The sequence below is a fragment of the Onychostoma macrolepis genome, chromosome 05 (assembly GCF_012432095.1).
Source record: "Onychostoma macrolepis isolate SWU-2019 chromosome 05, ASM1243209v1, whole genome shotgun sequence".
NCBI classification, from domain to species: Eukaryota; Metazoa; Chordata; class Actinopteri; order Cypriniformes; family Cyprinidae; genus Onychostoma; species Onychostoma macrolepis.
In genome coordinates, this window is record NC_081159.1 from 44529018 (window position 1) to 44547684 (window position 18667).

At 36.4% G+C, this 18667-nt stretch overlaps 1 protein-coding gene across 1 annotated transcript in view; it reads right to left on the reverse strand.

The window, feature by feature from the left end:
* Positions 1-18667, reverse strand: part of dnm1a (dynamin 1a) — a 79966-nt gene that overhangs the window by 19485 nt on the left and 41814 nt on the right. Inside the window, exons 11-15 of the mRNA XM_058775565.1 lie at positions 17950-18036; positions 17802-17872; positions 16534-16585; positions 14274-14285; positions 12348-12461 (exon numbers count right to left, since the gene is read on the reverse strand). Coding sequence (XP_058631548.1) covers positions 12348-12461; positions 14274-14285; positions 16534-16585; positions 17802-17872; positions 17950-18036 — 336 coding nt within the window. The remainder of the gene's footprint in view (positions 1-12347; positions 12462-14273; positions 14286-16533; positions 16586-17801; positions 17873-17949; positions 18037-18667) is intronic.

Here is an 18667-nt window from a genome sequence, read left to right on the forward strand (position 1 = left end):
AACTCTCATTTCAGTTGAATCTCATTTCTGTTTCAGAGAAACAGATGAAACATAAACTAGATCTCATTAGAGATGTTTCTTTCCTATGTCCAACCACACGGACAGAACTGTGAATATTTTCCATTGTTTTGTTTTTGGTGTGACTAATACCAGCGCAATTATAAGAGCGGAGGAAGTTCAGACTCGATTCATAAACACACTTCTCACGGCTGACTGCGGCCCGCTGCGCTAATCCAAACAAAACAGCCTCACAAACACACTTTTGAGACGTCATGTCCACGTTCATACATCAGAAAGGACACTCTGCGTCATATAGAGCGATAATGGTATCAGGTGTGATCATACATGTAGAACTAAACTATAAACTGAAGTGGTTTGTAATGTGCAGCTTTAAGCCACATGTGTGTGTGTGTGTGTGTGAGACTGAAAAGCGCTGGTGTCTTGGTTTTGCATCAAAGGCCAGAGAGACGCGGGGAGGCATCTGGGAGCAATAATGCCGCTCTAACCCCTCATTACCAAAACGACTGCGCCTTGAGCCAAGGCCAACAGCAATTTTCAAAATGCATGTTTTTTTCCCCTCTTTCTGTCTTTAATTCACAAAAGGAAAAAAGCACAGCGTCATTTTGCAGAAAGTTCCCTCGTACAGCTCTGTGTCTCTTGACACACTTGACATCTACGAGCGTTTCTGAAGAAGCTGCTTTGAAACTTTAACTTGAAGTTATAAGTGCTAGTCACTACTCCACGAGCTACTAACAAGAAGTATCTTGAACTAAACTTAAGCTATTTAAGGAAGCTTTTTAATAGCAAAATTCTTATTTGATATAATTTAGTTTTTACAATCAGAGCAGTATTTATTCGGGGATCTGTGGGTGACAGAATTAGTAAATTTACATTAAATAAACTAAACACTATGGAAGTGCATTTCCGCCAAAGAATAAAAAAATAAACAAGGTAATTTGCGACTTTTTATCTCACAATTCTGACATTTTTTCTCACAATTGCGGGTTTACATCTCACAAAACACAGTTTCTTGTAACTCAGAATAAAAGATGTAAATTCAGTATTGCGAAATGTAAAAAGTCAGAATTGAAAGATATTAAACTTTCTTTTTATTTGTGAGAAAAACTCGCAGTCACCTTTTTATTTTTTATTCTGCGGCAGAAACGGTCTTCCATACAAAATAGCCTCGTCAAGAACGTAAAAGTGTACATTTTGCAACATGAATAACTTTCTGATTTACTAAAATTAATAAAAAAGTCTAGACTGTGTGTGCAGTAATATCTGAAGCTACTATGAAAACAGCAGAACTACTGACATGATACAAAAGTCACTACTTTTACTGCCTGATTTTATTTATTTTTTGTTTTGTTGCAAAATTTAATTAATTATATTATCGCTCAGCAGTTTATATACATTTGGGTATACTCACATATGTACCTTTTAGCAAATCTCAATTGCTTGATTGCTTGTTTAGTTGTAAAATCTGCTAAATGTGACTTATATTGCAAACACGAACATAATGACTTTCTGTAAAGCAGCTTTGAAACAATGCATATTGTGAAAAGTGCTACATAAAGAAATTTGACGACTGCTTTTAGTTAATTTCCCTCCTGCAAAGCCTTTTGCTGAGCTTATTTGACGTGATATTTGAAAAGAAAAGATCCGTCTGTGCTACAACAAAGAGAAAGAAGTACGAAAGAAAAGAAAAAAGCAACAGCACAGAATCAGTTCTGGTTAGTCATCACAAACCCTCCGAACACATGCTAATGTGTACAGCAGCGCAGGCATGTTAACTGCATTAACCCCTCAGCATTCCTGCTTTACAGCTCCTTTAAAGTCTGCAGTCTAACAGCCTCACACGTAGGTGGAAAGGACGACGGTCGCTCCTCATTGACAAGGTCACACGCTGGCATCCGACATGCTTTTCTGCATGCTCAGTTTTTTTCCGTTACGCAAGAAACAAACATTGCATAACACGTTTACATACTTGCATATAAAATTTTTAAGACTTTGCCTATGCACGCGTGCATCAAACATTGCATCTAAGCTTGCACCTTCCTGTACTTATACATTTGGCAGATGCTTTTCTTCAAATTGCATTGCATTCAAAAGAAACATTTGATCAGTTCATGCATTGCCTGAGAATTGGTCATGTGTTAAAATCTCAGACACAGTGTTAAATTAAAAAATAGTTAAAAGTGGAAAAACTTGGCAACATCTTATTTATTGTAATTAAAATGTAAACAAATGTAAACAAGGAATGTAAATCTGAAATGACATTACAGTGTGTTTGGGTTCGCAGGCAGAAGTGAGATTTGAGCATGTCGAGCCAAAATGAACTGAACGTACTGAACTCTATCATAAAGAACAGAAATGTTCCCGACAGCCGGGAGAAGTTTAATGAGAGGACGATGGTTTGTTAGCAGTGAAGGGAGGTGTCGCTTTTCTGGTGCTTCACAGTAGCAGCGTTACACGGTCGTGAAGTTAAGCGTCTCCGGTGCAGGTTTACAGCATTTACATCCTGCATTAGAGCTGCTACACTGACCGCTACATTCAAATAAACTCATTTCAAATAAAACTTCTTTTAGAAAGAAAAAATGCAAATGTCAAATTCAACCCATTATTGCATAAGTGGTCTCAAACTCAATTCCTGCAGAGTTTAGCTCCAAATCACAGCTGGTGGGAAGTTTCTAGAGATCCTGAAGAGCGTGATGAGCTGGATCAGGTGTGTTTGATTAAACTCTGCAGAGCTGTGGCCCTCCAGGAATTGAGTTTGAGACCAATTAGAGAAAACAAGTTCAAATTAATTTTATTTTTTGCAATTTTTTTGTTCATGTAAATTGATCCTGTGTTCCAGTTAACATACGTTCCATTAAAATTTACTGTCATGCACTAATGTGATAAATTTGACTTTAATTTAAAATGAAACATTTTAAAAAATGGTTGTGAATTTTCCAGTAAAAATTTTAAATTAAAGCTTTTTCTTTAATGAATAATTAATTTAATTATTCAATTGTATGCACTAGTTTGTTGAATCCGATATAAAATAAAACTGATGTTCAATTAAGTTTAATTCCATAAAACATTTTTATGTCAATTTTCCAGTTAAAATGTTTTAAAAAATAAAAATAAATGAATGCTTTTCATTTCAAATTTTATTTGCTAAACATTTTTCATGAATTTTCCTGTTAAAATATGTAAATGTTTTTAAAACAAGACAAAACTATCCATGGAGAGAGTGCTGAGCCAGCTCCCCACGGAGGAGTTTCTGAGTCCTGCTCGAGTCTGAGAGGAGAAACCTCTCCTGTAGCTAAAGCAAACACAGTCACCACCCAGAGCACCCGCCTGTGACTCACTACCCACAATACAACACTCACACCACATCACTGCGGACCAGAAGAACGAGAGCTGGACAAATGGGTGGAGATTAACTAGAGAACAAGAATCTGAAGTGAGTCAGAAACGACCTGATTTTTACATTTGCTCAAGAAAACGTGAGCGCCGTTTGCTTGTACAAAACTCAGCGGCATTATGCCAGGACGTTGCTAGGGTCTTATGGGTGGTTGCTAGGTGTTTTCTTACAGTTGTTCATGTCTGGAGCACAAACACTGCAGGACGACACACGTTGAACTTTAGTATTAGAACTGTAGTTGTTAAGCAGATCTAAGAGTACTAGTGAGATTAGCTTAAACGCCACTAAAAACGACATTTTTATTCTCACACACTTCAGAAGCATCACTTTTAATCATGTTAACTGTAAGTATTAGAGTTGCACTGGAAACGGTTTTGTATAGTGAGGATTAGTTTTTATGCGCTCGCTGGATTTGATTCAACACCACACTGACTGCTAAACTCACATAAACCACGCCGCAAATAAAACCTTTTTGAGACGGGAAAAATGCAAAAAAGTTCTTTTTTTCAGGGTTTTTTTTTTTTGCAATTTTTTTGCTCATATAAATTGATCTAGTTTCCAGTTAAAATAAGATCCTTTAACATTTACTGTAAATAATGACATGCACTAATGTGTTAAATTATTCAAATATGTACATTTATTAAAGGATGTTTACATGTGAAAATATCCATGATCATTTTACATGAGAACAAAAAATTTAATTAATGGCATTTCATTTCACTTATTATTAATTAAATTATTAATTAAACAAATCTGACATCTAAAATGTATTTAATTTGGATTAAATTAAGTTTTTTTCTGCTAAAATATGTTAATGACTCTTTAACATTTACAATAAATCATCACATCCGCTGATAAATTAAATTTGACATCTAAATTTGTTAAAGGATTTTTACATATTTTGACTGGAAAACAAGACCAATTTACACGAGCGGAAAAAAAACTATGCCATGAATTTAATTAATTATTAATTTAATGAATTATATTCTAAAATGGTTAATTTCATTCTAATTAAGCATGTGAAAACTTTTTTTGTGATTTTTTTCTGTTAAAATGTCAAATATAAAACATAAATAAACTAATAATAAATTACAGTTTTGTTCAACTGCTTACACACAAATCCAAGAACTGCACGCAAAATGCAAAATGCCTCACATCTCTTGCAAAATGAAGCACTGCATTCAAAACATCACAAACACATCTCAAAATCAAACATTTGCCATAATATTAATTCCTGTTAGATTTGTGTGTTACATAGAGAATTATGTGTTGTGTTTTGCAAAAAGTGTTTTATGAAATTGAAAACTGAGTCAAAGGCTGATAATCAGTGTCTGGTTTTGCAGATTTGGTGTGTGTTCTGCTGTTTGAGTGACAGCTTTCAGAAACTGTGTGACAAGGAAAGATTTTGTGTGTAAGCAGCTGAAAAAAAAAAACTGGAAATAGCAAAAAATAGCAATCTTTTGCTCATGTAAATTGATCTTGTTTTATAGCAAAAATATTCAATGATCCTTTAACATTTACTGTAAATAATCCCATGCACAAACACACACTAAACTTCAATACTTAGTATTACCGTAGTTTATCATCTTTAAGTAAACCTAACTAAGTGCACTAGTAAGATGAACTTAAACCCGAGCAACATCTGTAAGAAGCGTCCCCTGACAGTCAGCTGCGCTTGGCTTTATATGCGATCTCTCGTGGGCCGCCGTTACCTCCCACATCAAATCTGGTCCTGATTTCCACCCAGTTACGTGGAATACAGGGGGGGGGGATCGAGGGTGGTGCTGGGGGGTCATCCAGCATAAAGGCCTCTTTATTCACGCCGGACAGGGAAAGGAAATCGGCTTCAGAAGAAAAAACACGCCAGCGCACCACAGGCCCGCACATCTGGAGTTATTACAAGCCCGCCGTCTTGCCAAGAAACTCCGACATTCCTGCAGAGCTACAAAGCCACGCAGCTCCCACACACACACTCGCGTTTTCCACCCGAACACGCTATATGCACCCCAACCCCCTCCCCGAAATGACACAACACATGCAGAAAATTAATGCGCTTCACTTCCTGTTGACCTTTGACCCTCCACTTCCTGCCGCCTCCCTGAAAAGCAGGAAAAAAATAACAGAAAGCCAGACGGAGGCGGGAAGGAGAAGAAAGTCCCGCCTCTTTCTCCTCTCTTGCTCCTTGGCTCTCTCACTAGTAAAGTTAGTTAACAGTCCTCTGCCACGTCAAGCCTGCGAGTCACTGCAGAGACGAGGCGCTCGCCGACAGATGCTGGTTCCAGGAGATGTTAGTGGATGAAGCTTTATGATTTATTCGGGAACATGGAATGATGGGAAAAAGCGACGGTGAAGATGAAGAACCATTGAGGTCCTGCAGATGCAAACTGGGAAAACTGAGACCGACACTCAACAAACACCTGGACTCGAAGAGGAGGATGAGGTGCAGTATCTTCATCTTTTAACGGGGAATCTCAAGATTGATGATGTATTGGGTTATTATTACCAGCTGATCTGACGGTAATCACACAGCAGAACTAATGCGAGAGCAGATGAACGTTCAAATCATCGGCCGTGATGAAGATTATTTCAGAGGTCAGTGAGGGCAAAAAAATGTGTGTGTGATTATCAAGTCAAAATGCTAAATCAATCATTAAATCACCAGAAACATAAAGCCTATGTATAGATAGATAGATAAAAATATATTGATTTAACAACTTAATGTATATATAGACACTATAAAAATTTCTACAAACTGTCTCTAAAAATTTGATTTTTTTCAATGATTACCAAAAACAAGTACAATATGATAAGTTGATATATATATATATAATTTTTATTTACATTTACATTTAGCAGATGCTTTTCTCCAAAGCGACTTATAAATGAGGACAATAGAACCAACAAAAGAGCAACGATATGCAAGCGCTATTATTATCTCAGTTTAACACAGTACACGTAGCAAGGGTTTTTTAATATAAATTATATAATAAATAAAAAGAAAACAGATAGAATAGAAAAAGAATAGAGCAAGCTAGTGTTAGAGGCCTTTTTGCTTTTGTTAAATTGTTTAATAAATAAAAAGAAAACAAATAGATAGAATACAAAAAGATTAGAGAAGCTAGTGTTAGGTTTTAGTTTTTTTAAGTCTTTTGTTGTTGTTTATATTATAAATATATGTTATAATATTTTTGTCAATTTATGTGTATATATATATGTTTAGTGTATAAAGTGTATAAAAGGCAGATGAAAGATTTAACGAGCTGCAGAGTTTTAGGGAATTTCTATGTGAAACATGAAACCGCAGGCAATGCATCATCACTCTCCACAGGAAACAGGAAGTTTCCATTAGGAGCGCATCATCATCCGTGTGTCTCACCTCCGTATTCTGCCTGTTTCAGACTCCATCACGGCCTCGTCAGACTCTCACTAGCTTGCACTATCACACAGCGACCGCAACGCAAGTTTGGTGCGCTGCGACGACCGGTTTAGTTGCGGACGCCCATCCCGCCTGCCCAGTGTTCAGACTACCTGTTCAGGAAGTAGCGTTTGTACAGTAGTCTGCACATTGGTTAGGCTGGACGGGGATGCTCAAGACGGCCTGTCGCCATGACGACTGCTGAACACATCGCCATGACGACGAGAGGAGATCCACATGCCGACAGCAGGTCACACGACTGATGTGAAGTGACTTCATGAATCATCTGTTCAGCGTGCAGTGACGTCAAAGAAAGTATGAAATACAAAATAAAGTATAAAATGATACTAATGCAAAGTGTGAAGAGTGTCACTTTATCTTAACAATTCACAGCGATGTTTCTCCTACAGTTTCAGACACAGACAATAGTTGCTAAACAATGAATTTTGAGTTCATATCGAGATCTCTGAATTTAGACTATAGACTTGGCACATCTGTCGAGATCTCTTCTGAAACTCTGGAGAAACAGCTGAGATGTGAAAGCGATTCTTTTTCTTTTGCATATTCATCTGGATCTGGTTAAATAAGAGAGATGGAGAGAGTCAGTGAGAGAGATAAAACAGTTCCTCCACGGGTCTCGTATGAAGATCTCCAGGCTTGTCTTTCACACGCTCTCAAACATCCAGACAAATGAAACCCAGATAAACATGTTTCCACTTAAGACTTTTCCTGGATCACAGAGTTTCCTGATCCGATGCCTTTACTCACACACACACACACACACACTGCAAAGATGTTTCACTATCTGTCAGTTGTAAAGGTAGGAAACGTGTGTTTGTGTACGGTTTTATTTGAGCACTTCATCTTAAAAACATGGTGCTTATAGCGTGAGATGCTGGAAAAACAACACAATATGCAATGCAACGGCCAAAGAATCTGTCTGCACTGAAAAATAATTAGTGTAGAAACAATTCTGACTCAGAAACGGTTTAAATTAATTAAATGTGAAATTTTGAAGTAGAAAGACTGAAATAGTATTTTCTTGTAGAACATACTCTAACAACTTGTGTAACAACAGCGTGTTTGATGCATGTGTACAAAGAATAACAATGAAAAGATTGGTGAACCAAACTATACTCAGAAGTGAGTAAAATATAACAAAACCTGCCAAAAGTAAGTAAAAAAAAAAAGATTAATAAATAAAACAAATACATATTAGCAATAGGTTTGGGTTATTTTCACTCTCATTTCATTTTCATTCAGCTTTAAATAAAGACAGTGGAAGCCTATGGTATGTCCTCATTTAGAGCGTGTGTGTGTGTGTGTGTGTGTATCAGTAATGTGTGTGTGTGTGTGTGTGTGTGTGCTTGTTTATGCTACATTGTGGGGACTGGCCTGCGGTCCCCGTGAGGGAAAAAATGATTAAAAATAGTAAATGATGTTTATCTGAAAGTGTAAGAATGCAAACAGGTTTTCTGTAAGGGCTAGGTTTAGGGGATAGAAAATATCGTTTGGTCAGTATAAAAGTAATAGAAGTCTATGGAAAGTTCAATTCCACAATTCACAGAAACGTATGTGTGTGTGTGTGTGTGTGTGTGTGTTTGATTGACAGGCCTTTGAGGCCATCAGGAGGGTTGCTGGTTCATATGCGTCCTGGTTTTTCTTTATTCATGTCTTTCGTGAGTCACTGGTGCTCGATCTGCATGTGTGATAATAGGAAGCAGATCCAGTATCACCAGCGCTGCCTGCTTCCCCCAAACCCCCCAAAACTCACGAGGAGACGAGGGAACTCGCTTTGTGAAGAATCAGGGTGAGCAGAAATACATCTGCACTTGAGATGTCAGGAGGAAGTGATGTCACTGAGACGCTTGTTGATGATTTAGACAAGAGAGTGATGAGGGTCTCGACCCTCGTGTGTGTGTGTGTGTGTGTGTGTGTGTTTGAGGATTCGTCGTGTTCAAGCGTTTCTGCTGCTTTCTGAGCTCATTAGTGACTGTTTTACTTCTGAGTCGGACTGTGTTAGTTTTGGGGCTCTGAGTGCTGGGAAACCGACATCGTCAGCCCACGATAAAATAAATAGACGAGAGAGAGAGTATGTGTGTGTGTGTGTGTGTGTGTGTGTGTGTGTGTGTGTGAGAAGGAGACTTTGTGTTCGCAGACAGATGAAAGTGGACCGCAGTGCCCCCCTCGCTGTCTCTGCCCCACATGCTCCTAGTTAGAGTGACCCAAACCAGCTAACCACACACAGACACACACACACACACACACACACACACTTCTTTGAAAGTCTCTTGGCGAGTGTGTGTGAGTGTGTGTGACAGGTCAGGCTCTGGTATGCACATGTGTGTGCCAGCTTTACACGAGACGCCTACCTAGACAGCACTTTAAAGTCAACATGGACTCAGAATGCACTGTTTATTCACTTTTATTCATCAAGGAGGCATTAAATTCATCAAAAGTGACAGTGAAGACATTTATAATGTTATTTCTATTTCAAATAAATGCTGTTCTTTTGAACTTTCTACTCATTAAAGAATTCTAAAAAATAAAATGTATCACAGTTTCCTCAAAAATATTGCGCAGCACAACTGTTTTCAACATTGATAATAATCAGAATGTTTCTTGAGCAGCAAATCAGCATATTAGAATGATTTCTGAAGATCACGTGACACTGAAGACTGCAGTAATGATGCTGAAAATACAGCTGCGCATCACAGAAATAAATTAACAGATATTAAAACATATATTACATTGTAATGATATTACAGTTTTACTGTATTTTTGATCAAATAAATGCAGCTCTGGTGAGCATAAGAGATTTCTGTGCGTTAGTTTAGTATAACTAAAATACTTTTATAGTTTTTATTAATTTTTGGAGATTTTTTTTTTTTCATTTTAATTTTAGTTAAAAGTTTTAGTTAATTTGTGTTTATAATTTTTTTCTCATTTTTTAATATATATATATGTGACCATGGACCACGAAACCAGTCATAAGGGTAAATATTTTTTAATTGAGAGCTGAATAAATAATCTCTCCATTGATGTATGGTTTGTTATGATCGGATAATATTTGTCTGAGATGGAACTATTTGAAAATCTGGAATCTGAGGGTGCAAAAAAATCTGAATATTGAGAAAATCACCTTTAATGTTGTCCAAATGAAGTTTTTAGCAATTATTAAAATTAAGTTTTGATATATTTACGGTAAGAAATTTACAAAATATCTTTACTTAATATCCTAATGATTTTTGGCATAAAAGAGAAATGGATAATTTTGACCCATACAATGTATCGTTGGCTATTGCTACAAATATACCTGTGCTTTTTTTTGTTTCAGTTAAAGTTTATTTTATTTCAAGCAATGAAAATGTGTATTTGAGGTTGACACTGACATGCTGTCTGTTCACTAGTCCTTCTCTTCATATAAACATTCACCCCATCAAACAGTGCTTGACCATTGAGTGCAACGAACAGCATCATCCTGTAACCTTTTCTTTGCGTTTCCTTTCTGAAAGACTGAGCACGTGTGGAAAGCCCTAGGCGGCATCATCAGAGAACAGCTCTCGGCAGGTCCTGCAGGAAAACCTTCCAGTGCTGGGAAATATTCCAGCCAAAAGCACGCCAGGGGAAAAAGAGCGTCAAGTCAGCAGAAGCCGCCAAAACGGGACGGCTTAAAAATAACCGAATTGAGATCATTTCTTTTCTATAGCGGAAAATTGATATAAATAATTCCACATAAAAGTGTGGCGTTAAAGCTGAAGGAAAATGATGATTGGTGAGCAGCAGCCGTGATGGCGCCGCTGTTTGAGCGAAGCACGCGGACGCTTCGAGGCAGCGATCCAACGTAAATCAAGACAATGTTGCTTTAACTTTGAAGTGAACGATCAGTTGTGATGCGGACGTGAGACTGAAGCGAGACAGAACCGAGTTCATGAAAGCGTCAAGCCTGAAGTGTGTCATTTCTTGCATGTTACTCATATCCTGTCTTAAAGTGTAGAGTCACACATTTGCAGGCTGATTACTCCAAATGTTTCAAAATCACTCTGTCTGAGCACAATATTTCCCTGTTTCATACCGTGAAGCTGCTTTGACACAATCTGCATTGTAAAAAGCACTATATATATATAATGGTGACTTGACTTGACACCCTAACCGACCCGACACAGAAAACACGTCTCACCTCATCATCCTTGTACCAGGACAGCGATTCGGCCGTCAGGACAAACCAGTACTCCTTAGCGCCGCCCTTCATGATGCCAATGTTATTGATGGTCAGCCAGCCCTTCCTGATCACCTGAAACACAGACGTCAGAGGCTACCTTAGCCACGAAATACTGCTTTACCGCTTACTGCATACTGTACATTATATCTGAAAACGATGATATAACAGTGTTTCACAGTTGAAAGCCTTAAAATATCTTAAATCAGAGTCATGAGGCATTGCAACATTTACTGGAGATGCAGAATGAAGAAATTAAGTCTTCTTTTCTAGGAAATTCAACAAAATTAAGTTTTGATATATTTACGGTAAGAAATTTACAAAATATCTTCATGGAACATGATCTTTACTAAATATCCTAATGATTTTTGGCATAAAAGAGAAATGTATAATTTTGACCCATACAATGTATCGTTGGCTATTGCTACAAATATACCTGTGCTTTTTTTGTTTCAGTTAAAGTTTATTTTATTTCAAGCAATGAAAATGTGTATTTGAGGTTGACACTGACATGCTGTCTGTTCACTAGTCCTTCTCTTCATATAAACATTCACCCCATCAAACAGTGCTTGACCATTGAGTGCAACGAACAGCATCATCCTGTAACCTTTTCTTTGCGTTTCCTTTCTGAAAGACTGAGCACGTGTGGAAAGCCCTAGGCGGCATCATCAGAGAACAGCTCTCGGCAGGTCCTGCAGGAAAACCTTCCAGTGCTGGGAAATATTCCAGCCAAAAGCACGCCAGGGGAAAAAGAGCGTCAAGTCAGCAGAAGCCGCCAAAACGGGACGGCTTAAAAATAACCGAATTGAGATCATTTCTTTTCTATAGCGGAAAATTGATATAAATAATTCCACATAAAAGTGTGGCGTTAAAGCTGAAGGGAAAATGATGATTGGTGAGCAGCAGCCGTGATGGCGCCGCTGTTTGAGCGAAGCACGCGGGACGCTTCGAGGCAGCGATCCAACGTAAATCAAGACAATGTTGCTTTAACTTTGAAGTGAACGATCAGTTGTGATGCGGACGTGAGACTGAAGCGAGACAGAACCGAGTTCATGAAAGCGTCAAGCCTGAAGTGTGTCATTTCTTGCATGTTACTCATATCCTGTCTTAAAGTGTAGAGTCACACATTTGCAGGCTGATTACTCCAAATGTTTCAAAATCACTCTGTCTGAGCACAATATTTCCCTGTTTCATACCGTGAAGCTGCTTTGACACAATCTGCATTGTAAAAAGCACTATATATATATAATGGTGACTTGACTTGACACCCTAACCGACCCGACACAGAAAACACGTCTCACCTCATCATCCTTGTACCAGGACAGCGATTCGGCCGTCAGGACAAACCAGTACTCCTTAGCGCCGCCCTTCATGATGCCAATGTTATTGATGGTCAGCCAGCCCTTCCTGATCACCTGAAACACAGACGTCAGAGGCTACCTTAGCCACGAAATACTGCTTTACCGCTTACTGCATACTGTACATTATATCTGAAAAACGATGATATAACAGTGTTTCACAGTTGAAAGCCTTAAAAATATCTTAAATCAGAGTCATGAGGCATTGCAACATTTACTGGAGATGCAGAATGAAGAAATTAAGTCTTCTTTTCTAGGAAATTCAACAAAATTAAGTTCACCGTATGCTTAAAACAAGAACAAATGTCTATCAATGGGCAATAAAACTCATTTCCCCTTTGGTTTAATTTTTCATTTTTGTTCATTTTATCACAAACTCACTTTTTGATAAATTTCACAAGACTTTGCTTCTCAAGTAAATGTTTGTTGATTTAAGTCTTTAGATATTTGCACTGGAAAACAAGAGAAAAATACTGAAGAACAGCACTTTTTGATCTGAAGGTACAGTAAAAGTTATTTCCATGATCTAGTATTTGGGAGCAGAGCTATTCGAGTCTTGAAAAGTAATGGAGAACTGTTTGAATTGAGCTCCATTTACATTAAGAGACCATACTGACGTCTGGTGTGCCCTTCCATTTATTTCTTAAATTCGCTTTACTTTGTCTTAAAACGTCTTAAATTTACCTTCATAAAACCTACCTACCAAGCAGTACATACTTCACATGTTCGTGTAATACTGGCAGTGTTGCTATCATTAAATCAGATGTGTTTTTATTCAGCTTGATATGAAGTGTAAGAGTTTAACTAACTTGCTCTTGAAGATTCTCTACAAACAGTTTACATACTGCACACAACCATCCAGCTTTTATTCATGTGTGTGTGTGTGTGTGTGTGTGGGACTGACGCACATGTAAACGTACTTCTGGATTGTTGTACTGTGACTCACTTCTGCCTCAAGTGGACGGATAAATAAATACATCACTAAAAACCATTTAGCAAGCGAATCAGGCTCTTCTCTGTGAAGTGAGCGCTTAAAAAGTTAGAATACAAATTGTGATATAATACGAATTATAATCTGTATTTTAGTTTCTCTTCTGTTCTAATCACGAATTGTTAAGTTATGTGTCATAAGACGTTTGAGACAATGAAAAAGAAAAACCTAGTTTTAAACGCATATAGCAAGTTCTCTGTGTACATGTTGGTTTTCTGTTGTTTTTATTTTCATGCCATTTTCAACAAATGATTGAAGTTTTTAATTTATGCCATTATGTTTTATGATTATTTAGGACATTTTCACCTTACATTCTCATTACTGTAATCTAAAAACTCTTATTATCATGAAAGTCATCCTGTCTGGAAAAACAATGATTCTCATTGCAAAAACAAAATATTAGTATTAAACTCATATATAATCTTATGTATCTATACATGTTTAATTGTCAAGAACTTAATGCCCCAATGCAAGCAAACAAACTATTAAAATAGCCCTAACATTTTTATTTGGGGGTGAATTATGGCCAGACGTGTTCTTGACAGGTTTATCTCATCTCAACACTGAACAGTAGAAAAGCTGCATGAAATACTGCAGTGAAAGAGTGTTTGGACTTAAATACAGAACACGCTTGTGGCATGAAGATAAGAAGCAACCCCTCTGTAGTGCACACTACAGTCATTACGCTTGACTGACATCTTCAGGGGGTTTGATTGTGCAGTGAAAGCGTCTTATGCAACCGCTGAATACAGACTCACAGATGCAGACTAGACGTGCATCACTGATGCAAAAGCATGCATGAGTCCAGTCTTCATGAATTACTGCGATAAACACTTGTGTAACACGTATGCTTTAGAAAACACACACAGACGACTTACCATGATTTCATCCTGATGTAAAGCAGGAACAAGAAAAAACATGACAGGAAAAGAGAACACGTCAGTGTTGAAAACACAACTGATGCTGTAAAAGAGAAACACCAGAGACAGACTCGAACACAGCGATCTGAGACACGAACACCAGCGACGCTCACCTCCACGCTTCATTACAAGAAATCAGTGTGCCAGCCGTAATACTGCAAATCAAACCTCATCATAATGTGTGACCCTGGAGTCATAAGGGTCCATTTTCTCAAAATTGAGATTTATAGGATCGGACAATATTTGTCTGAGATACAACTATTTGAAAATCTGGAATCTGAGGGAGCAAAAAAATCTAAATATTGAGAAAATCACCTTTAAAGTTGTCCAAATGAAGTTCTTAGCAATGCATATTACTAATCAAAAATTAAGTTTTGATATATTTACGGTAGGAAATTTACAAAATATCTTCATGGAACATGATCTTTACTAAATATCCTAATGATTTTTGGCATAAAAGAGAAATGTATAATTTTGACCCGTACAATGTATTGTTGGCTATTGCTACAAATATAGCTGTGCTGCTTATGACTGCTTCTGTGCTGCAGGGTCACAAATGGGATTTAAAATCGTTGGGTTGGCTATGAATGGGGTTGCCAAGTCTTTGGCTACTTCTGAACTTGCCATGGGTTGATTTTCACTCACAGGTTAAAGGTTATTTTATAAAGAAAAGCCTGTGTGAGATGATGAGTTTAGTGAGGGACTGGCACTGGTAAGAAGCCTTTGAGCTCCTTTATGAAAACAAATTGTGATTACTACTATATAGTGATTTTCAAGATGAAATTGTGTGTAATTCATAACAGTGACTAACATTTGCCTATGGTTTTAACAAAAATCAAGAATCGAATCGTACGTGAATCACGACATGTTTTGCAATATCAGCAAATATTGTAATCAGTATTTAAGAGAATCAATGCACTGATGCCGTTACATTTTTGCACTATTCTGCATTGATCTCCTTCACCTGTTAAGCATCTGCTGGGGCTCATGTCTCCAAGACCTCCAAAACACATTTACATCATCTACAGATCAATGATTATGATTATACATGTATACACACAAAAACACATCATGTGGTCACTCGCTGCCCTTAACAACTGATTTGAGTGAAGCAGAACTGCACTTACATCAGTGTGAAGAGCCATCATACAGCAGCTCTGACTGTGACACGAGCTCAGCCTCCATCATCAGCATTCAGGAGAGTCACCAGAGTCCAACTCTGGCATTGAACTCGGTCAGTGACGGATTTGATCACACTAGTATCACGTGAACACATAAGTCAAGTGGTGAAACTTTCAAAACAGTATGAATTTTAATGTTTACTCTGCTGAAATCGACTAGGGCTGGGACGATATTAACACAAATGAAGATATTTTTGAACATAAACAAAGTATCCGCATACATATGTTGATTACGTATGTGATACTCTCCAAAATAGCGCTACAGGGTGACGTGGAGGAGACGAATCGTGGAATAAAGTCATTATTTTTGTTTGCTTTGCACACAAAAAATATTCTCATAGCTTCGTAAAATTACGGTTGAACCCCTGATGTGTCACATGGACTATTTTAACTATGTTTGATCGTGTTAATTACATTGCTGTCTATGGGAGACGGTGCAGTTAGTGTTACTACAGTAAATCCATGGTAAACGATGGCGATTTGTAGATTGAAAGACTGTATCATTGCACACAGTGTTTCTCCTTTTTGTCAGCGCTTTCATCTGGCTTTTTGCTTTCGGCGCATAAACATTATTGAACCCTTCATATCGTTTTGAAATTATATTATCGTTATCGATTTATCGCTTGTGACCCGTCACTACAGTATCAAACTTCTTAACTAGCTTAACCAGCAAGGCTTCCTTAGTCAACCAGCACTAACCAGCAGAAACCCAGAGTTAGTTATATCTAAATGCTGATGATGGAGCTGAACTCGACTGAACCCGGAACGTTCCTGTAACGTCTGATCTAAGATCAGTTCTAAGATAAAGCTTGTACTTGATCTGAGAGAAGCATGAGAACAAACCTGGCCCTGGATCAGTTGATAAGGGCATGAAGATAAAGAATAAGAAACATAGATGAAGTACAGAGAAAGGCAGACGCTGGACACACATCAGATGAGCATGATTAACATTCAACACAAGACGCCACTCGATATGCACAGAGAAATTAATATTGTCTTTAAATGATGAGTATAAACTGTAGGTCAACCCCCTTCACCTGATTACCAGCCGCTTTCTTCTTGTTCATCTGACTGCTTCTCTGCTGAGCACTAAACAGGACAGAGTTCAACTTAAATCAGCTTAAAATCAGTTATGTACATACTACACAATACATACAGTGGCCAAACGATTTCTTAAAATGTCTGAATGTCATTGGGTATCCATTAATATTAATCATAAATAATTATATTCTTATATTATATTTATTATTGTTTCTAATTAATATTGATATATTTTAATGTTAGTAATAATAGTAATAATATTAATTATTATTATTTAAAAATATAATTATATTATTTCAAATTAATATTACCACTTTAATGTTAGTAACACTACTACTACTAATAATAATATATACATAATCATTATTATTTATATTATTATATATTTATTATTTATGATTAATAACAATTAATGTTAGTAACAATTATTTTATATCATTTATTATTATTATTTATAATTAATATTAACCGTTTAATGTTAGTAATAATGCTAATATATAATATAATATAATAATATAAAAATAGTAATTATTAATTGATATTATTATATATTTATTATTTATAATTAATATAATTTAATTTTAGCACTATTAATAATAATAATATCATTAGTAGTAGTAGTAAAATGATTTATATTTTTATATTATTTATATTAGTAGTTATTTATTATTATTTATAATTAATAGTAACAGTTTAATGTTAGTAATAATGCTAATAATAATAATAATATAAAAATAGTAATTATTCATTTATATTATAATATATTTATTATTTATAATTAATATAATTTAATGTTAGCAATATTAATAATAATAATAATATCATTAGTAGTAGTAGTAAAATTATTTATATTTTTATATTATTTATATTAGTAGTTATTTATTATTATTTATAATTAATATTAACAGTTACATTTTTAGCTATTATTATTGTTGTTGTTGTTATAATATAATATGATTGTGGCACTATTGGGTCACTTGATGTCCAGTGAACCATGCTAGAGGTCCAGGAAACATGAATTGCTTGGAAAATAATAATAATAATAATGTTAGAATTGTAATTATTTTTATTGCTTTCATATTATATTATCATTGTTATTATTACTATTTTAATTATTGTTTTTATATTATTATTCATTTGAATTAATTATCTAGTTTAAAATGTGATTTTATGGTCGTTTTAATCCCTTTTTATGATTAGGGTTAAATAATTGTGGCACTACATTGAGTCATTTGATGTTAAAGGTCGAGGAAACGCAACTCACTTGGCAAATCCGATGAAGTCTTCATGGTTGGTGTTCATATACGCCAGCTCGATGTCAATCAGCAGCAGCACCTGACGACCGCAAAGAGAAAATAATCAATTAAAGCTCTGTTTACAGCACGTTTATATTGGGACGTGGCGCGGCTCACCTGCTCTTTAGTGCGGCTCTCGCGGTCGCGGATGTGCTGCGTGACGATCCGCTCCATCTCCTCTCTCAGCATGGGATACTGGGCCAGCTGTGACACAATCACACGCGTTTGTGATGCAAACACCATATAAACACCGCACCAGAGTTCGCAACAGGTCACGACAGACATGAGGGATAGTCTCACTAAATAACGAGCCTGATTGTAAAATAGACTGTTTTTGGGAGAAAACCTGTTGCAAAGTCTGCATACATCAACATAAAGAACACACTATTAAACATAATCTTATAATTGATATATGTGTGCATATGTGGAGAAAACGAACTGACGTTAAGAAACTCAATCATGTATGTATGCATCAACATACAGTATGTCACATGACTCTAAATTTCAATGCATCACTGTACTTATTGGTGACCCTCTCAGCTTTGCAATGTCCCGCCGAATCTAGCTGTTTTCCCAAATGAATCATTCACTATAAGACCAGCAATGAGTCAGCTGTGATTCGATGTTTAATACTCTAATATATGATCAGTTTTTGGATAAGTTACTCTAAAAAAGTAATTAATTACTAGTCACTAATTACATCTTCAACAGTGTAATTAGATTACTGTACAAATTACTCTCTCCAAAAAGCATTTAATTACTTATTACTGATTACTTTCTAAATCCTATATCAAAGTTAATGAATGATACAAGGATAGACATTAAACAGCTCTTT